This window comes from Equus caballus, chromosome 8 (genome assembly GCF_041296265.1).
Source record: "Equus caballus isolate H_3958 breed thoroughbred chromosome 8, TB-T2T, whole genome shotgun sequence".
Taxonomy (NCBI): domain Eukaryota; kingdom Metazoa; phylum Chordata; class Mammalia; order Perissodactyla; family Equidae; genus Equus; species Equus caballus.
In genome coordinates, this window is record NC_091691.1 from 1,150,400 (window position 1) to 1,171,171 (window position 20,772).

General features: G+C 55.8%; 2 protein-coding genes across 2 annotated transcripts; both read left to right on the top strand.

Moving 5' to 3' along the window:
* The first annotated feature begins 2,054 nt into the window (after window positions 1-2,054).
* On the top strand, window positions 2,055-9,941 carry GSC2 (goosecoid homeobox 2). The gene is made up of 4 exons (XM_070275189.1): window positions 2,055-3,590; window positions 4,131-6,010; window positions 6,110-6,363; window positions 6,947-9,941. Exons 2-4 carry the CDS (start codon window positions 5,755-5,757, stop codon window positions 7,049-7,051), a joined length of 615 nt encoding a protein of 204 aa, XP_070131290.1. The 5' UTR covers window positions 2,055-3,590; window positions 4,131-5,754; the 3' UTR covers window positions 7,052-9,941.
* Window positions 9,942-10,207: 266 nt separating this feature from the next.
* On the top strand, window positions 10,208-20,314 carry ESS2 (ess-2 splicing factor homolog). Its single transcript, XM_070275994.1, has 10 exons — window positions 10,208-10,492; window positions 11,461-11,629; window positions 11,714-11,815; window positions 13,785-13,954; window positions 14,066-14,183; window positions 14,487-14,620; window positions 15,525-15,627; window positions 16,813-16,922; window positions 19,177-19,292; window positions 19,761-20,314. Exons 1-10 carry the CDS (start codon window positions 10,358-10,360, stop codon window positions 20,038-20,040), a joined length of 1,437 nt encoding a protein of 478 aa, XP_070132095.1. The 5' UTR covers window positions 10,208-10,357; the 3' UTR covers window positions 20,041-20,314.
* Window positions 20,315-20,772: the final 458 nt, after the last annotated feature.

The window sequence follows — 20,772 nt, forward strand, 5'->3', positions numbered from 1 at the left end:
CAGCAGAATAACGACCCCTCAGAGGTGTCTACACCCTAATCCCCAGAACCTGTGGATATGCTGTGAGTATGTGAATATGTGAATATGTGAATATGTAAGTATGTGAGTATGTGAGTATGTGAATATGTGAGTATGTGAATATGTGAATATGTGAGTATGTGAATATGTATGTGAATATGTGAATATGCTGTGAATATGCTGTGAATATGCGAATATGCGAATATGTGAGTATGTGAATATGTGAATATGTGAGTATGTGAATATGTGAGTATGTGAAGATGTGAATATGCTGTGAATATGCAAATATGTGAATATGTGAATATGTGAGTATGTGAATATGTATGTGAATATGTGAACATGCTGTGAATATGTGAGTATGTGAATATGTGAGTATGTGAATATGCTGTGAATATGTGAGTATGTGAGTATGTGAATATGTGAATATGCTGTGAATATGCAAATATGTTAATATGTGAATATGTGAGTATGTGAATATGTGAATATGCTGTGAATATGCAAATATGTGAATATGTGAGTATGTGAATATGTAAGTGAATATGTGAACATGCTGTGAATATGTGAGTATGTGAATATGTGAATATGCTGTGAATATGTGAATATGCTGTGAATATGTGAGTATGTGAGTATGTGAATATGTGAATATGTGGATATGTGAATATGTGAATATGTGAATATGTTACGTGGCAAAAGAGACTTTGCAAACGTGATTAAGTTTAGGACCTGGAGATAGGGAGGTTATCCCAGAGTATTCCCGCAGATCCAGTGGAGTCGCAAGGGTCTTTATAAGTGGAAGAGAGGGCAGAAGTGGTCAGTGACGGAACTGTGAGAAGGAATTGACCCACCATTGCTGTCTTTGAAGATGGAGGAATGGGCTATGAGCCAAGGTAGCCTCTAGAAGCTGAAAAAGGCAAGGGGACAGATTTTCCTTCAGAAAGAAACACAGCCCTGCTGGCACCTTGATTTTAGCCCAGTGAGACCTGTGTCAGACTTTTAACCTACAGAAATGTAATGTAATAAATTTGTATTGTTTTAAGCCACCAGATTTGTAGCAATTTATTACAGCAGTGATAGAAAACCAATACATACCCCCATTCTCTCTCTGCTTCTTCTGGGATTCCTGTGGCACATATGATAGATGTTATGGTCTATCTCAGGGTCCCTCAGGTCCCTGAGACTCTGTTCATTTATTCAATCAATCATTTTTCTCTCTCTTGTCGAGGAAGGATCTAGCAACACGAGGGGAAACATTTATAGCAGGGATTCCCCTAACCCTTCTGAAAAGGGACCTATGTCTATTTACTCAGGTAATTGTATGCTGGAGAAAGGGAAAACCCAGATCATTTTAGAGCTGTTGGACACAGGCTCCATGTTAATATTGACACCTGGGACCCAAAGTGCCATCATAGCCTCCTGTTAGAGTAGGGTATAGAGAAGTCAGGCAGTAAGTGGAAGACTGGCCTGATACCATCTCATGGTGGGTCCATGGGATCCTGACCTATCCACTGGTTATTTCTCAAGGTTTTGAGTGTGTAGTTGGAATAGACATATTTAGCATTTGGCAGAACATCCACAATGGTTTCTGACCTTTCGAGTAAGATCTATTTTGTGAGAGCTCCTGAACTGCCCAACCCTTCACAAAGACTGAAAAAACAATGCTGCCTCCGAGGAAGAACAGCAGAGGTGAATGTCTTGGTTAAAGACTTAAAGGATGCAGGATGCTTGTCTCTAGCAAATGTCAATTTAATTCATTAGTCTGGCTCCTGCAAAAACTAGATGGGTCATACGGCATCCCTTTGTGATAAAACTCTCATGAAACTTGAACTCAACCTGATAAAGGACATCCATGAAAAACCCGCAGCTAAGATCATACTCAGTGATGAAGAATGAATCCTTTCCCTCTAAGATCAGGAGCAACACAAGAACGCCCACTCCCACTGCTTTTGCTTGACATTGTATTGGAGTTTCTAGCCAGGGCAATTAGGCAAGAAAAGGAGCAGAATGTATGCAAATTGTAAAAAAATAAAGATCTCTGTTTACAAATGACATGATGTCACATATAGAAAATCCTGTAGAATCCACAAAAAGCTATTAGAATTAATAAATTAAGCAGATTGCAAGATACAAGGTCAATGTACAAAAATAAATTTATTTCTATACACTTGCAGTGAACAATCTGAAAATGAAATTAAGAAAACCATTCTGTTTACAATAGCATCAAAAAGAACGAAGTATCTAGCAATAAATTTAACCAGAGGTGAAAAACTGATAGTCTGAAAACTACAAAACATTATTGAAAGAAATTAAAGAAGATATAAATAAATGGAGGACATCCCATGTTCATGGATTGGAAGAGTTAATGTTAAGATGGCAATACTCCCCAAATTATCTACAGATTCAATGCAATCTCTATCAAAATTCCAGCTAGCCTCTTTGCAGAAACTGATAAGCTGATCCTAAAATTCACATGAAAACTCCAGGGAACCAGAACAGCCAAACCAAAAGTTCGGAAAAGAACAAAGCTGGAGGGCTCTCACCTCTCTATATCAAAACTGACAGACGAGCTACAGTAGTCAAGACGGTCTAGTACTTGTACAAGGATAGATCAGTGAGGCAGAATTCAGAATCCAGGAATAAGTCCTCACATTTATAGTTAATTGATTTTCACCAGGGGTGCAAAAACAATTCAGTGGAGGAAAGAATACTCTTTCCAGCAAATGTTGCCAAGACAACTAGATATCCACATGCAAAAGAAAGAAGCTGGCCCCTTACCTCACACCATATGCAAATGATCAAGGAAAGAGCTAAAACCATAAAGTTTATAGTTTATAAAACATCAAGGTAAATTTTTATGACCGTGTATTTGGCAGCGGTTTCTTAGACATGACACCAAAAGCATAAGAAACCAAAGAAAAAAAATAGATACATTAGACTTATTCAAAAATTTAAAATTTTGTGTTCAAAGGACACCATCAATAAAGTGAAAAACAACCCATAAAATGGGAAGAGTATTTGCAAATTATATATCTGGTAAAGGCATATATTCTGAATGTATAAAGAACTCTCACAACCCAGTAGTAAAAAGGTAAGTTTCTAGGATGTCCGGGCCTCCAGTGGTCCTATGCTGATGTTCCATGCTGGAACCTCCCCTCAAAGTAAAGGATGAGTCACTGTGCCCTGCACCACCTGCCACTGAAAAAGAGCACCGTGCAGGGACGCTTCTTTGGGTTTTGGAGGCAGCATGTTCTGCACTTGTGAATGCGGCCATGAGCCATTTTGGGGGTGATACAGAGCATGCCAGCTTTGAGTCAAGCCCAGAGCAGGAAAGGGGTCAGCAGCAGGTCTAGGTTTTGGCACAAGCAGCCCTGTGCCTGGCCCTGTGACCTGCCAGAGCCTGTGTAAAATGCTACAAAACAGAAAGATTTCACCTGGAGACTCTGGTAGGTTCCAGTGGGAGAGCGGCTGCTGGTGCCTCGATGCAGCAAGGTGGCTGAGTTTGAAGAGCAAGCATCCCAAGATGAGAGAGAGAGAAGCTGCACCTCCCAGCTGTGTGACCTGGCCTCAGAAATCAGGTAGTGTCTCTTCTGCTGCATTCTATGGGTCAGAAGAGAGTCCCTAAGCCAGCCCACGTTTAAGGAGAAGGGAATTCGATTCTACCTATTGAAGGGAAGAGTGTTAAAGAATTTGCTGCCATGTTTGAAAAGCACCACGGTGGGCCGCTTACCAAGGTGGGCTGGTGAAGAGATGGGTATACGCAGAGGTGGATGGGGGAGAGATGGTGCATTTAGAGATAGAGAGGTGTGTGGGTGACTCATTTATTAAGGTGTGGAAAATTAGGCAAGGGACAGATTTTGAGATCTTGAGTCTGTTCCGGGCATGGTGACTGGGAAATGTTTACTGGTGATGGAAATGGAGACCTGGAGCGTGTACTCGGAAGATGCTAGCCTGGAGCGGAGGGAGAGATCAGGCCGGAGGTATCAACTGGGGAGTCGTTATCACAGAGATGGTACCTGAAGCTTCAAGGCTGGAGGAAGTCACCAGGGGTGAGAATGAGGGCTGTGAGGAGGCGGGCTCAGCCTTCCTGACCACTGACCCTGTCGCCCCCATCCTAGTGGAACTCTGACTTTGATGGGAAGTGGACCCCCATTCGCCTCTCTGACCTAATGGTGAGCATACGGTTCTTGGAGGGAGGTCGGCTGGTAGAGGTTTCCATGGTCATCCAAAGGGACATGTGGGAAGAGATGGGAGGTCTGCAGCCATGGCAGCTATCCTGCAACCATGAGGCAGGGCCACTCGCAGAGGTGGTGGCTCCCTCACTGAGCCTCCAGATTAACAAGTCCTGGGCACCCTATATTGGGACTCTTGTGGCTGTAGTTGAGTCAGCAAGTTCTGTCACTTGAAGTCCAAAGTGTCTTCACGGATACCAGAGTGGAGTCAGAAAAGGAACCTGAGGAAGGGCTGGTGAGGTGAGAGGAGGGTGGGAATGTGTGTTGCCCTGGATCTGCACCCACCTTCCATGGAGCCCCGGTGTGCTAACATCTCACACATCCTAACTGGCTGAGCCCTGAGAGCGCCTGCAGTGAGGGCCCTCTTGTTATGCCCGTTTATAGATTGGGAAAACCAGGCACAGGGAAGTGAAGGAACCTATGGAAGGTCCCACAGCCAGGAAGTGACAGATGGGATATAAAAGCCAGGCGGCTGTTGATCTGTCCTGCAAGCTGACCATATCTTTTCAGAGGTCCAGGGAAGAGGGCTGCAAGCAGAAGTCCTAGACGGCCGTCCAATGCTGCTTAACTGAAGATGGAACGGTCTTAACTATATTTGTCAAAGAGCAGGTCACCAGCAACGTTGGGTGGAATGACCTGGGGATGGCGCGGACAGAGCGGGACTGGCCTGGGCTGAAAAGTGAGGAGGTGGAGTCAGCTCTGAGCCCGGCCGGCCGTGAAGAAGGTGGGGCAGGAGTGTTCAATGTTTTGGGGGGATTCTGGGACATATAGGAAAGTAGGATGAGGGGCGGCTCCAGAGCACTGAGGGGCCTTGGATGACTCCGGAAGGTTCCCTGACCCAGGAGAGAAGGCGGAGGATGAGGGGCACGGGGCAGCTGGGTTGCGAGTTTGGTGGTGACCGGAAGTAGCTTCGTGCCCGCGCCCTTATCTCCTCCAGGAAGTTGAGGACCAGGCTCTTAAGGGGTGGGATTACAAGGTTGCCGAAGGCGTTGGGCCCCATTTGAGGTTGAAGCCCAGGAGTCTGGGGGCCAGGAGACTGCGAAGTTTGCGTGGGTTTCTCCAGACTTGCTCCTCTGCCTCGGTAGGGCCCCAAAGAGGACGAGGAGTCAGCCCTGACCCCGGTGGCTACCGGAGGAGAGGACCCAGGGGCCTGCCAGGGTCGGGGCGTCCTCGAGAAGGCTCCCCAAAGGCAGGGCGAGGATCGCCGGGTCCGGCGGGCAGTGGGCAGCGGTCCTCTGCCGCGTCCCCTGCCCGCGCGTTCTGCTAGCCCTGGCCAGACAGAAGGACGGACGCGGGGCACAGGTCTTCCTGCGGGCCCCCTCCCCGCGGCCCGCCCGGCCCCCACGCGCCGATGCAGAGCGAGATCGCCGCCGCCGCAATTGGGGATTAGCGCGCTCGTGGCGGGAGCGGCGGGATTAGCCCGCGTGGACTCGGCGCTCGGCCCGGGGATTACGGCGCGCGTCCCCCGACGTATATATTCCCGCGGCGGCGGCGGCGGGGCCGGGCCGGCATGGCAGCGGCGGGGGGTGCGGCGAGCCGAAGGGGCCCCGGGCAGCCCTGCCCCTTCTCCATCGAGCACATCCTCTCCAGCCTGCCGGAGCGCAGCCCCCCGGCCCGGGCCGCCCGCCCGCCGCAGCCCGCCGGCCGCCAGAGCCCTGCGGAGTCCGGCGAGCGCGAGGCGCCCGAGGCCGCGCCCTGCGCCTGCTGCTGCTGCTGCGGCCCCCGCGCGGCGCCCCGCGGGCCCTCGGAGGCAGCCGCCGGGCTGGGTGAGTGGGCGCGGGCGCGGGCGCAGGGGTCCTCGGGCGCGGCGCGGTGGTGCGGTGCGCGTTCTCCGTCCCGCGCCTCACCGCGCCCTCGCCCCGCAGGCGCGCGGCTGCCGTGGCCGCTGAGGCTGGGGCCCGCGGCGCCCTTGCCCTTGGCCGCGCCGACCGGAGGCTCGGGGGCGCTGCCCGGCGCGGGCGGCCCGGGCCCGCAGCGGCGCACGCGGCGCCACCGCACCATTTTCAGCGAGGAGCAGCTGCAGGCGCTGGAGGCGCTCTTCGTGCAGAACCAGTACCCCGACGTGGGCACGCGCGAGCGCCTGGCTGGCCGCATCCGCCTGCGCGAGGAGCGCGTGGAGGTGAGGGCCCGGCTGGCTGGACGGCGAGGGGGGCTGGAGGGCTCGCTGCCTTCCTCCTCCTTTTCCAAAGAAGGCCCTGGCGCGGGGGTCCCGTCACGGCAGAGGGAGGGCGCGCAGGGCTAATTCCCGGCCGAGGGGCGGGCGGGGCCAGGCACGTGCGGGAAAGTGTCGCTGGAACTGGAGGGGAGGTAAGGCTAGTTTTCTTCTCCTTTGTTTTAGACTTTTTTTCTCTTGATGGTAAATGAGGCGCACGTTCATGTTCCAGAGTTTGGGAAGCTCGGAAGAGCACAGCGCTGCAGGAGGGGCGCCCTGGGCGCCACCTGGCGGAGGTGGGAGCGGGGTGGGAAGGGATGCAAAGGGTGGCTGGTCCGGTCGGAAAAGGGGTTTCGATTCCGCGGCCCGGCCACCGTCCCTATCTGCTGCTGCTAAGAGACGGTGGCGCGCGGCCGCTGCCTGGTGCCCTCCCCGCAGCCCTCATCCGCCCACACCCCGTCCGGAAGCCCCCTGACCGGTCCACCTATGGGAGCCCGGTGGGACGCGCGGGTCCTGGAGCTGGACCTGAGTAGTCCCTCCTTCTGCTCAGGTCTGGTTCAAGAACCGCCGGGCCAAGTGGCGACACCAGAAGCGCGCGTCAGCGTCCGCGAGGCTCCTGCCCGGACCCAAGAAACCCCCCAAGGAGAGCTGTTGATGGCTCTGGGAGCTCCTCCTGAGCTTGGCCGCGTCCTTTGGGGCCGGCTCAGAGAGTGGACAGACCAACTCGAAAAGGAGCTGAGAGAGGACACCAGCCTCTTGCCGTCTGCACAGCTTCCTGCATCCGGGAGCTAAGGCTCAACGCAGGAGCCCCTGTGCAGGAAAACAGATGTCTGTGTGTGTGTCCGTGCCCCGCCTGCCCCGCTAAAGGAGGGGAATCTGAGCATCTCCGTGCGTTCTCTTCCCAAATGGCTAGCGGGCAGGAGGACCCGGGAGATCCCCTGGGGGCTGGGGGGGCGGGGCACACAGCAGGTCAGTTTCCTCCTCCCGCCAACGGCACCCCACGGACGGCGCTAACCCCGTCCCAGGACAGGACTCCCCCTTGTCAACACAGGATATCCAGAATCCCCTTCTTCCTGCTAGGGCGTGCTGGCTTCCGTCGTCTGCTCAGCGTGGACTTGGCCTCCTTGACGTGGCCTACAGCCCTCCCGCAGCAGGGAAGGGTGTCTGCATGCTGAGGTGGCTGCCACCTTGCAGGTCCTGGGCAGGGCCTCAGTGTCCAGACCTGTGGAATAAGAAAGTTGGGTGAGGTCGTCTCCAGAAGCCCCCTCCCCGCTCCTTAGTCCTGTGAGCCTTGTGCGGGTGCGCAGAAACAAGCACTGCAGACACCAGGAAGGCAGTCGAGAGTCAAGGCCCCCCCGGGCTCCACCGCCACGTGCGCGGCCACGTCCGCTGGGACCTGCTGCTCTTCCCCTTTCCTGGGCGTGCTGGGCTGCCTTGTTTTGGGAGTACAGCCCAGTAAATCCTCAGTCCCTGTGCCAGGGTGCCCTCCAGCAGAGCAGACTGCCCCACACCATAGCCGGCCGCTGGGAGCCTGCACTAGCCTCTAGGTGCTGCTGGCCTGCTTCGCAGTTGGGCACCTTGGCCTCCTCCCTCTGGGGGATTTCCCAGCTCTGGTGTCTGCCTCTCTCACAGCAGTCAGTCCCTGCCATCCTGTGGGTCAAGAGGAGGTCTGACTGGGGAGACCTTCCCACTGCCTTGGAAAATGTCGGCTCTCCCCTCCATCATTCTGGCCCCAGGGTGAAGGACAGTGTGAAAACAGGGCTTCAGTTCCCCAAGTAGGCATACAGTGGGCCCAAGGCACCTAACACCCGCCTCATCTGGCTTAGGGACCTTGTTCTGCTTCCTCACAAGTCCTGGAGGGAATGGGGGGTATCTAGCAGGAGACACAGTCCATCCATAAAAGATGCAGGAGCCAGGGCTGCAGCTCTGGGACCCTCCAAGGCTGGCCAGTTCAGATAACACTGAGTGGGTCTGGTGTCCCCAGCCAGGGCTGCCCTAACAATGCCCAGTGCCTCCAGGACAGCACCCCTCCCCTCACTCCCCAGGATGCACACTGTTGGCTGTCACAAGGCTTTTCTCCTTGACTCTTGGCCTCATCCTTGGAGACTGCACAGTCAGCTTGCAGAGGCCCCCACAGGCTGTGACGCCCTCACCTTGCTAGGGTCCAAGGCCTGCACCCTCCTGTGCTGAGTGGCTGTCTGTCATTGTGTGGGAAAGCCATGATCAGAGCTACACCTTCACGGGACCAGTGACTATGCTGCGCTCCTGATTTTTCTCCTTCCTTTCTAGCTCTTCCATGGTGGGCTCAACACAACAGCTGGCCATTAACGTAGGTGTCCTTGAGGCTGAGTCCCTCCCATCTCAAATTCTCCCTGGTTTCTCTCTTCCACCTTCAGCCTCTCATTCCCACGTCTCTGCCACCTTTACGTCTCCAGCCAGGCCTCTCCCCTGAGCTAGATGTTAATGTCCAACTGTCCCTTTGACTACTGCACCTGGAAGCCCACAGCAAGCTCTTCCCCTGCGCATACTAGGTGCATGAGCCAGAGGGCTGGCACTCACCCCGAGCCCTCTGCTCCTCACCCACTGTGCCTAGGCCAACAGCAAGTTGATTTTACTTCCAAAACCAATCTCAGAATCTATTTTCTCTCAAGCTTCAACTGCGCAGCCTGATGAAAACTGCCATCATCTCTCACCTTGACCGCCAGCGGCCTCTAGTCTTGTCCACCTGCACCCACTCTGGTTTCTCTTTAATTCATTCTCCATGAAAGCCAGGGTGCAAGTTTGAACCTGCCTCTCCCCTGCATATGACACTCCAGGGCTTCCCATTGCTCCTAGAATAAAAAGAGAACTCCTCACCATGACCCACGAGGCCCGGCACAGCCTGGTCCTGCCCCTCTCGTGTCATCTTGCACCTAACTGCTCCTTGTACTGTGTGCATACCCAAAGGTTGTCTCCCTCCTACTGCTGGGCCTTTGCTCATGCTCTTCCCTCTCCACCTGATCAATGCCAGCTCATCTTTTGGATCTGCAACCACTTCCTGCCTGGGGCCACTTCTCCTGACTGCCCCCTCGGTAAGATTGCCGAGGTACAAGCTCTTTTCTTGCTCCAGTGGCTGCGGTTTTGCAGTTGTCTGTGGGATGACCTAACTAGTGTCTGTCTAACCCATTTGGCTGTCAGTGCTGCAAGGGCAGGAACCGTCACCATGGAGGCCCCTGTGAGCCACGGAACGACTGCCTATTGTACTAAATCATTCCAGGGCAAATCTTTCTTCTCTGACGAAATTCACAACCTCCTTTTGGGAAGAAATGATCACTCCTGAAGAATGCTTAGGCAACCTACTGGTCCACTTCAGTGAGAATTAGCCCTCTTCTGGAAAGCCCACTCTGGAATCCAGGGACTTAATAATTTTTGACCAGACATTTCTTTATTGAGCCATCGTATTTTTCTTTTTTCTTTTGTTAAATAAATATTGAGAAAGAATTATGTTAGGATTCTTTTCTTGCATAAAGTTTAAATAAAAGCTTTGAAACTCGTATATAACCAAATTTCCTGAAGAGTGTGTTTTTCTTAATAACGTAGAAGCACATGCAGTGATTATTTGCGAGAAACTGGAATTCCGAGGCCTTTCAATTCCTCAGTGCAGGAATTTTTCACGATTAGCTTGAACGACACGCCCCTTAGCCACCCCCCACCCCCCACCACCACCACAGCGCCCCCTCGTGCTCACAAGCCCGGATACGCAAGACTAGAGCGGGGGGGGGGGGGGGGGGGGGGGGGGGGAAGACTACAACTCCCATAAAGCTCAAGGCTCATAGTGACGTTAGTACGGAGCGCGAGCCGGCCTTTTAAACGCGCTCTCCCATTGGCCAACTGTTGGAAGCGCCTGCGCAGCTGAATGGGTCCCGCCCTCCTCCCGACCCTGTGACGCGCTTGCGCCGGCCGAGAGGGTCCTGGGATAGGGATGGAGACGCCCAGTGCTTCAGCCCGGGATGTGTTGCTCCCGGTCGCGTCCGGGTCCCGGCGGAAGCGCGCGGCCGGGGAGGCCAGGGCTGCGACGAGCAAGCAGCGGGTCCTGGACGAGGAAGAGTACATCGAGGTAAGACCTCGGTGCAGAAGCCGGTGACTTCTGGGTCCCTCCTCCGCCTCGCACTCTGTTAGGGTCGGGGTCCTCCCGTCCCCTTTGGAGGCAGAGCGGCCCAAGTCCCTGCCCTTGGGCTGTGGACAGTCCCCAGAGCCAAATAAGCAGAGTGCGGAGGAGGTGCCCTTGATGGGGGAAGCACCGCAGTGTTGTCGGGGAAGAGAGGGGGCGGCTCTGTTTGTATGTGGTGCGGTTCAGGAAAATAAGGCGCGAGGTTGACAGGCTGGGAAGATGGTGGCAGAGAAGATTTTCTAGAGAGTAGTAATAGCAAGTGCAAAGGCTGGGCCTGGAAACAGGCTGCGATGGTGGCGGCATCATTTAGTGAGTGCGCCTCACTCGCAGTGGGTAGGTGTTAATCCTACCGCCCACATGCTGAAGCCGAGGAGCTGGCCCAGGAACTGGAGGAAGTCAGTTTGGTTTTGGACTGGTTATGTTTGGGAAGCCTCTAGGGTATGCAAGCAGCGGGCAGCCGGATGCACAGATGTGCAGCTCAGGAGCAATGTCTGGCTGGAGGGGCAGACTTGGGAATCTCAACCGGTTGGGGGGGTGGTGTGAGTGGCTGAAATCGCCTGGGAAAAGAGTTCAGGTTGGAGGTAGATCATAGGTGGAATGAAGGTGGTAACACCCACATTGGTCCAGCTAGCGTGGAGGTGGAGTTGGCAAAAGAAAATGAGAATGACCATTTAGTGATGGGAGAGAGAAGGGTTGCATGGAAATCAGAGGAGTGTTTAGTAATGTTAGATGTTGCAGCAAGGCCACATGAGATGTTCGTCCTCTTTAGAATGGGCCCCTAAGCTCTGGGGATCACCTGGCCAGGCAGAAGTTGGGGGTCAGCAAGGACCTTAGCATGTACATCAGTAGAGTGAGAGGTGGGGGGCGGGCGCCCAGGTAGCAGCTCTAACTTTTATCCTGATCTCTCCTGGCAGGGCCTACAGGCGGTCATCCAGAGGGACTTCTTTCCCGATGTGGAGAAGCTGCAGGCACAGAAGGAGTACTTGGAGGCTGAGGAGAATGGAGACCTGGAACGGATGCGCCAGATTGCCATCAAGTTTGGCTCTGATCTGGGCAAGATGTCCCGAGAGCCCCCACCGCCCTGTAAGAGGACTCCTGTGGGTGGCAGAGAGAGGAATTCCTGCTGAGCTCAGGCCCATTACATCACCACACCCTCTCTTCCCTCAGATGTGACTCCAGCCACGTTTGAAACCCCTGAGGTGCACACAGGCGCTGGAGTGGTGGGCAATAAGCCCCGAGGCCGGGGCCGAGGCCTGGAGGATGGTGACGGTGAGTGAGCACCCTCTGGGACACACAGTTGGGACTGCCTGGGAATCTCATTCTGTAAGGCTCTGGGGGGGTCCATAGGCAGGTCACGTCTTGTCCCTGACAGGTCTCCTTGCCTAAATGGCAACCTGGGGGGTCAAAGAGCTCTGGTCTAGGAAGCAGAAGACCTGGGTCCAGCTCCCAAACTTCGGGCAATCCTCTGAGCCTCCAGCCCTCCTCTGTGGAATGGAAATCTCACCACTTCTCTCACTGGCCTGCTCACTGTGTGCAACCCTCCACCCAGTGGGCTCCATGGGCCTGGGAGGGCTCCTTTCCTCACTGTCTCCTTAAGATGCTTCAGGGCCTGTGCACTTGCGTCTTCTGAGTGGGTCACTCCCCTGGATAACTGCATGGCTTCCTCCTTCTCCTCCTTCAATTCTCTGCTTGGGGGTGGCCCGTGCAGAGAACCCCTTCCTGACCTTCCAGTGTAAAGTCACATCGCCCTGATCGCCCTGGTGCTTTGTGCCTTCCCGCCTGGTTTAGTTTTCTCAGGACATGGCATTTAGAAAGGCATTTCGTTTTTTCATTGTCTCTCCCCGCCACGAGAACAGGTTCTGTGTCTTGCTTCCATCTGTATGCTTTGCATCTAGAACCCCGTGTGGTGTGTTATGGAACTTCCAGAAATACGTGCGTGGAACAAATGAACGAGTTGTCTGCTTCCATGTGTTTGCTGGGGTGCGTGATCCATCCTAACTTTACGAGGGCGTCTCTCTAGGAAGGAGCGTTCTGAGCCCTGTTGAACCCAGGCGTACCGCGTGCTCCTGGCCTTCCACACGGGCATCACTGTTCCCGTCGGTAGTAGGACGTCAGTGCCCATACAGATGGACAAGACGCGTTCTCTACTAGATCCTAGTCTGTGATGTGCTGTACTAACACAGATGGCCTGTGTGCTCACACAGACATGGTGTTTTTTGTTTTAAAACCTGGCTGTTTCTGCCAATAACATGGTCCATCACGTTGGGTCCTTGGAGCCTGATTCTCCATGGCAATATGACGCAGGCCTCACAGGCAATATGCAGGTTGTTTTCCTTCAAATTCCCCGTACTTGTCAGTAAGTACAGGATCCTTTCAGCAACCTAAGTGGTAGGTACCATCGTCATTCACAGGCTCAGGCGAGGAAACCGAGGCTTCGGAAGGCTGTAACTTCTGCAGGTCTCAGAGCTGGTGGTGGTGGTGGAATGGGGTTTGAGTCCTCATCTTTTTGACCCCGGCTCTTGAACTTTTAGCTGACGTGCCTTGTGCACAGCCTAGTGGGTAGTAGATGGTTAAGACTGTCACTAGGGTGGAACAAAAGGCTCTCCTCCCCATGGCCCCACTGAAGTCTGTACCGCCGTGTGCAGTGTGATAGCAGCACCTCAGTGGGGGTGCCTTCAGTGGTGGTGCGGGGGCTAGGGGGGCGGCCGGGCTGTGGCCCCATGCCTGTGAGGCTCTATCCTGAGCGCCAGATCATACAGGCTCCCTGCCGTCAGGGTCCACTAGGAGGTCAAGAGGCTTAGGTGATAGCCCCCCACCTGTAGCACAGGTTCCAGGAAGGGAGGAGCAGGCAGGGGAAGGAGGTCCTGGGATGGAGGGGAGCCCGGGGCTGTGGAGGCCGGGCCTACACGACTGGCACCATTTTGCCAAGGGAGACACACAGTGATGTCCTGCTCTTTGTCTAACACCTGGATAGACCCCTTCCAGTGCAACAGATTGCACACTTGGCATCCAGCAGATGAGGAGAGCCCCTGAGGGCTCCCTGGGCAGTTGGGGTGGGATGATTCCACTCCCAGGTAGGGAGATGTCTGGCAGCGTGCCCTCTCAGGGACAGACGTGGGGTCGGGGGGAGGGTTCCAGCCCTACTTGTGGGGTACTGCGGTTCCCAGGACTGACTGACTGCAAAGTGGTGTTTGTGTCGTTTGTGGTTCTGTGTCACCCACCCTGCACCCCTGAGCAGGAGAGGCTGGTGAGGAGGAAGAGAAGGAGCCCCTGCCCAGCCTGGATGTCTTCCTGAGCCGGTACACAAGCGAGGACAACGCCTCCTTCCAGGAGATCATGGAGGTGGCCAAGGAGAAGAGTCGGGCACGCCACGCCTGGCTCTACCAGGCCGAGGAGGAGTTTGAGAAGGTTGCTCTGGGTGCGGGGGCGTAGGCGCCCTCTGTTGGGGTGGGGGAGTCCCAGGGCCAGGGCACAGTGCCTGGGGCTTCTCTGACCCTCACTTTTACCCCTGTGATGCAGAGGCAGAAAGATAATCTTGCACTCCCGTCAGCAGAGCACCAAGCCATCGGGAGCGGCCAGGCTGGCGTGGAGACCTGGAAGTACAAGGCCAAGAACTCCCTCATGTACTACCCAGAGGGTGAGCAGGCGGCATTGTCAGACTGTGTGTTTGGACCTGGCCTTCAGGCTGGTGTGTCTGTGCCTCCTTGCATCCTGGGCCTTGGAGGGGTCCTAGTCTGTCACAGGGCAGGTGTGTGAAGTTGGCAAGAGAGTGAGGCCCTCCCCAGCGTCGTTAAGGTTCTGCCATGTGGAGACTGAACTGGGCTCTGTGCTTCTGGTCAGCGGGGAGTGACTTGGCCTGTCCCTCAGGCCCTGAGCATGGGGCTGAGTGGGGCTGACTGACCCCTTTGACACCTGCTGCCATCTCTTCTCCATCTGCCAGGCGTCCCTGATGAAGAGCAGCTGTTTAAGAAGCCCCGGCAGGTGGTGCATAAGAATACTCGCTTCCTCAGGGACCCCTTCAGCCAGGCCCTGAGCAGGTCCCAGCTGCAGCAGGCTGCTGCCCTCAATGCCCAGGTGAGTGACGGGGGCCACAGGGGGCCGGCTGTGGGTAGGCACAGCCTCCCTGATCTTGGCTGCTCCTTTTTAAATTAGGACCATTCTTGGGCTTGGTGGAGCTCAGCACTGCAGGACTGTTTGGGGCCCCTGTGTGGCAAGGTCCTGAATCTTTTCTCAGTCCGTCTGAGTGTTCACTGGGGCGCTGTTTTGATCAGACACATTCTGTGGGTCCAGATCTGTGCCAGCTCCCTTGGTGGGCAAGGGCATGAGAGAAGAGAGTTTGCTGAGAGTCTGAATAGTCTGGCCAGCCCCACACTCATGCACCAGGCAGCGCTGGGGGGGCAGACAGTGGGGTGGGCAGTCTGTGGTGGGGAGGCTGGGGAGCCAGCAAGTGCCAGAAGGGAGCCTGGCCCAGAGGGTAGGTGGGGCTTGGCATGGCAGAGAGCAGAGATCTCTGAGCCCGGGAGCAAGATAATGGGGGCTGTGCATCTGTGCCTCCTGTGGTCACGGAACCGAAGCCTGGGAGGCCGGAGGTGGGAAGACGGTTTGGAAGCTCTCATAGGTGCCCTGTGGGAGCGATGGCAGAGCACGGGCACCATAGTCGATGTGGCCCCTGCGGGGGCTAGAAGCCAGTAGCCCTGAAAGTAGCCAATGTGGGTGTGGCCTGAGGCCAAGGGCCCGGCCCTGCCCTGCGTGGAAGGAGGGGGAGCTCCCCTTGCTTGGACGTCACTTTGTCAGGTCTTCCAGGTCTCTGTGGGGGCCAGGGGCCTCCTCTCTTTCCTCAAGGGGGCTACTAGCCCCAGGGCCCCACTCTGCCCGAGGAGGGGAGTGTTCCCAGTGTGTTCCTGTGCACCTGCCTGTCAGCCAGCTGGGGAGAGTGGGCTCAGGAGGCCTCTGACACCAGCCTCTCTGCTTGTTCCAGCACAAACAGGGCAAGGTGGGCCCCGACGGCAAGGAGCTGATCCCCCAGGAGTCCCCCCGAGTGGGCGGATTTGGATTTGTTGCCACCCCTTCTCCTGCCCCTGGTGAGACATGTGCCCACTGGCAAGCTGGCCTGCCAACGGGACTGCCTGGGGGTGGTAGGCCCTGGGTCTGCCCCACACCTCATGTGACTCAGGGCCCAGTGTCCCATCTGTGCAAGGACAGGGCTGGACTCAGGCAGTCCCAACCTGAGATGTGTGGGGCCCCACCCATTTAGCTAGGCAGTCTCCATGCTTCACTCTAAGCTCAGCCCGACAGACTGGGTGTGCTGGGGGCTGGGGGTGTTGGCTCTGCTGGACGTACTGGCTCTGGCGGGCCTGCAGAGTGGTGTAGAAGGTGGGTGGGCCTGATTGGCAGTGAGGGCAGTGTAATCCAGTGGGCTGCCAGGCAGTGGCTTCTTGTTCTGGACACATGCACGAAGCCAAGCCACAGTCTGCAGGAAGTTGGGTACACCTGTGGCCTTGGAGTGGCGAGGGGGGCTGGCCCATATTGCGTGGGCAAGATGGGCCTGAGGGGCACTGCAGGCCGTGTGCCCCTCCCTTAGGCCACTTGCCTCCTGCCACTGGCCTGGCTTGGGCTCAGTGTCCCCATTAGTCCTGGGGTAACATGTCCTAGTTCTGGGTCTCACGTCAGCAGGTGTGCGGGGCTTATAAGCCTAAATCCAGAGAGCACTGTAGGGTGGGGGCTCAGGAGGCACGGAAGCCTTGAGGACAGTGTTATGGTGCAATGGTGTTTGTCTTTCCTCCCACACGTTGGCTTCTGCACCCTGGGGTGCTGGTTGCTTTGTGCAGGCCAGGGCATGTGGAGGTACCACAGATTTGCCCAGGGTCTTTGGAGGTTTGGGAGCTCTGGAAATCCCCGAGTGTCTTCTCCCTTGGGGTGGGGTGTCACCAGTGACCTCTAGGAGGCTCCCCTTGCCCTGTGCTAAGATGCGGGCCTAGCTGACCCAGTCCAGCTTCTCTGGGGGAGCCTACCTCCCCCAGGATAAGCCCCATGGCTGTAGGGGTCTGGGCCTGCCCTGGGCCCACAGTGGCCTTGGCGTTTACTTCTCACAGGGCAGAGGTGCCGGGGTTCTGGAGTCCTGGGGAAGGAGAGAGGGTCAGCTGCCAGCCTTGCTGTTTGTTAGTTGGGGCATGCACAGGGGGAATGGCTGTGGCAGGAGGGAGGGCCTGGGTGGTGCCCCAACCTGGTCACCTAGCCTGAGGTGGCTGTCGGCTCTCCATCCACAGGTGTGAACGAGTCCCCACTGATGACCTGGGGGGAGGTCGAGAACACACCCTTAAGAGTCGAAGGATCAGAAACCCCCTACGTAGACAGGACGCCGGGACCAGCCTTCAAGGTGGGTTGTGGTGAGGAGAGCCTGAGTGGGACCCCAAGAGGTCGCATGGCCTTCTGAGTACCTGTAGCTCGATGCACAGAGATATGTCCAGTTGCCATCAGTTAAAGCAGAGCCGACTGGTGGGCCGGGCCGCATCCTAGGCTGCACCCTTTTGTGGACACTGTGCTTCTAAGAATGGGACAAGGGCAATGGGGGCAGGTGTGGGTGAATGAGTGGGTGTGTCAAGGATGGGACCAAGGCACCAAGGCAGGGGGCGGCTGTGGCCTTCTGAGCCTGCAGGCCCGAAGGATGGGGCTGTTCAAAGATGAGGGGCAGTCTCAGAGGTGGACCAGGACTTCCAACTACACTGCAGCCCTGAGGGTCAGGAAGGGTCCCAGAACCTCAGTGTTCTGTGGGACGTGGTTTGTGTCCTCAGAAGGGCTGTGTGCTTGCAGAGAGAGCCCTCTTGCAGAGATCTGGGGGCCCAGGATGGCATGGGCAAGTGGGCAGACAGGTAGGGCCCTGGAGAGGTGTGGGGAAAGCAAGGTGCTCAGGTCTGCACCAGTTTGTTGGGGGAACTGAGTGACTGGCATAATTTGGGAGGGGAAGGAAGAGAGGTCCCCCAAAATTGGGAGCTTGCAGTCCTGTTGTCCAGGTGCTGGGCTGCTGCCTGTGTTGGCTGTGGAGTGTGGGGAGATCGAGGGAGGCAGAGGCTGGTGGTGTCGCAGAGATAAAGGGTGCGGGATTACATCATCTGCTTTGAAAGCCCCGAGTCAGGCATGGAGTCTGGAATTAGCATAGAAGATCTGTGTGGGAGCTGGGTCAGAGGCCATTTTGAACTAGTCCTTCAAACACTGGCAGCAGTGAGTTTGAAATGCAATGGAAAAAGAGACATCACTCACTGTAGCATCAGAAATGTAGAGTAACTAGGAAAACCTAGCTTTTGTAAAGAAAGCGCAAACTTAGGGAAGGAGACCACTGCCACTGGCCGTGCGTGAAGACGTGGGCCCCAGGGTGGCGCTGCTCACCCTGCCTGAGTAGGTCAGAGGCTGACGTGTCCGGACAGAGTGGACGTGGAGTCTTTTGGTACCTTGGTTCTAAAATTTGTCTGGGATGCGAGGATAACCAAGAAAAACTTGCTAGAGGAATAATGGGGCAGCACGTGTGCTGTCATAGTGAAGCACCCCAGGAGGCTGTAGGTGTGTCAGCTCGTGCCACTGACCTGGGAACCACAGTCAATAGGAAAGGGGAGATTCCAAAAGAAGCCGTAGTCTGAGGCAGAATTGAGGCTGTGTTAGAGGTGACCAGTTCAAGCGGTGCTGAGTAGCAGTTTTGGAAATAAAGTAGACCAGGTCCTTAATACGCATAGCAAAGTGAATTCTAGAAAGTTGGAAAGGCTGAATTTGAAGACAGTGAATGTAAGACAATTAGGAGAAAATAACAGTCACTGTTTAATCTGATCTCAAGGCGGGAAGGACCCAAAAGCAAAGGGAGGCGCCACAGAGGAGGTGGTGGCTAGGTTACACTACCTGAAAATGACAGGCGTCAGCACAGCGGGAAATGCACACGTAGATAAAAGTAAGAGCAAATAGCTGAAATTTGGATGGCATAGTTTAGTATGATCTGCACAGATAAAGCTCTCGTGAGTTAAAAATGCAAACCAAAACACCAAGATAAGCATCTCAATAGAAAAACATCTTGAGGGGCCGGCCCCGTGGCCGAGTGGTTAAGTTCGCGCGCTCCGCTGCGGCGGCCCCAGTGTTTCACCTGTTCAAATCCTGGCCGTGGACATCACCGGTCATCAGGCCACACTGAGGTGGTGTCCCACATGCCACAACTACAAGGACCCACAACTAAGAATATATAACTATGTACCAGGGGGCTTTGGGGAGAAAAAGGAACAAATAAAATCTTTAAAAAAAAAAATCTTGACAAGTTCTCAGAAGAACTCCAGAAGGTTGATGAAGGCAGAAGGCTGTTCACTGTGGCCATCAGAGGGAAGCAGATTAAAACAAGACCTTCTTTTCGTAGAAGATTGTCAGGTTCCTGACTCGGCAGTGCTGGCCTTGAGAGGAACGCGAGGACAGACGGGAGAGCTGGGCCCTTGGCAGGTGGACAGCTCAGGCGGGCTGGTTGGGGGCTTTCAGGGGGCTTTTAGGGGAGGCAGCCAGTGAGTTGTTGGGATTGTATGGGCCACAGGAAGAGGCAGGCACTCCCAGCAGCAAGGGCCTGCCTGGCTCATGGCAGGGGCACCCACATACCTACTGCCTTCTAGATCTTGGAGCCAGGCCGCAGGGAGCGGCTAGGGCTGAAGATGGCCAACGAGGCTGCTGCCAAGAACCGGGCCAAGAAGCAGGAGGCCTTGCGGAGAGTGACAGAGAACCTGGCCAGGTGAGGGGCGCCTGACCTGCGTGGGGGGTCTCTCCCTGCTCTTGCTCGGCACCACCCCCATGCAGTGTGGACGCATGGTCTGCAGGGCAGGCCAAGGGGTTCTGTGGTGGTCCTGTGGCAGCTCCACTGATCCGGAGCATGACCTCGTGTAAACCAGGACACAGGGCTCTTCTCTGTCTTTTTTCAACCTCCTCCCTGGCATGTCCCCAAGAGGCCCGTTGTCCCACTGTGAGCTCCTCTCAGCCCTGTGGACGCAGGTGTTATCATTCCCCTCGGAGAAAATTGGGTCTAGTCCCACAGCCAAGGGCAGCACCACCACTTAACCTCAAGTTTGGCCTCACTGCTGTGTGCCAGGCTGTCCAATGTCCTGAGCCCAGAATGACCACAGGTCTCCTGTCCCTCTTCCTGCCACCAGTGGTGCTCAGTCCGGCCTAATCCTGCCTCTCTTGCTCACTCCTTCCACCCCAGCCTCACGCCCAAAGGCCTGAGCCCGGCCATGTCCCCAGCTCTGCAGCGCCTCGTGAGCAGGACGGCCAGCAAGTACACAGACCGGGCCCTGCGGGCCAGTTACACACCATCCCCAGCACGCCCAACCCACCTCAAGACCCCTGCCGGCGGGCCCCAAACCCCCACAAGCACACCGGCTCCTGGCTCTGCCACACGCACCCCCCTCAGCCAGGACCCAGCCTCCATCACAGACAACCTGCTGCAGCTCCCTGCCCGGCGCAAAGCCTCAGACTTCTTCTAGGGCCAAGCCTGGGCTGGGCCCATGGAAGCTTTGTGGAGCCTGCAGGGCAGCTGTCCACCCAGCAGAGGACTCCAGCCTTCTGGGGACCCAGGCCCAGGCCAAAAGCAGCAACTATCCGAGGAACTACAGAAGAAGAGTGCCGTGCCACAGCCGGGCTGGCACAGGACTCGCTGCCTTCTTGGGGTGCCTCCCAGGGCTTTGCCGATACTGTTTTCTGTGGAACCCCTGCCTGTTTCTGTTTCACCGTCATTAAAGAACACCTCTTGCTCTCTGACGGGCTGCCTCTCCATCCTGCTGCTGGCACAGCCCTTGGGCTGCCCTGGGGCCTGCATCATGGTCTCAGGACTGCAGGCCTCCTGGGGAGGAAGCTGCTGGATGGCCTGACCCTTGGAGGGCCAGGGTGTCTGGCCTTTCCCACCACCTCCTGCAGTTCTTTCTGTGGCACCCCGGGCTTGGAACTTGCCTTCTGAGCTGAGCTCACAGCTTGGTTCCGCCCAGGCCACCCAAGTTCTTTCTGCTCCTCTGAGAGTAGGACAGAGCCTTGGAAGTTGTACCCGCCGGGCTCAGCTGGGGCTCTGGGCCCAGGTCTGCAGCCTTCCCAGGCAGATTGGCATGTGTGGTTTGCTGGTGACAGGGCTGTGTGGGTCCTACATATGAGGTCACACCCCTGCATGAGGTACCTTCTCGGTGGCCTCACCATCACCTGCACCTGCTCCCAGCTCAGGTGGGGCA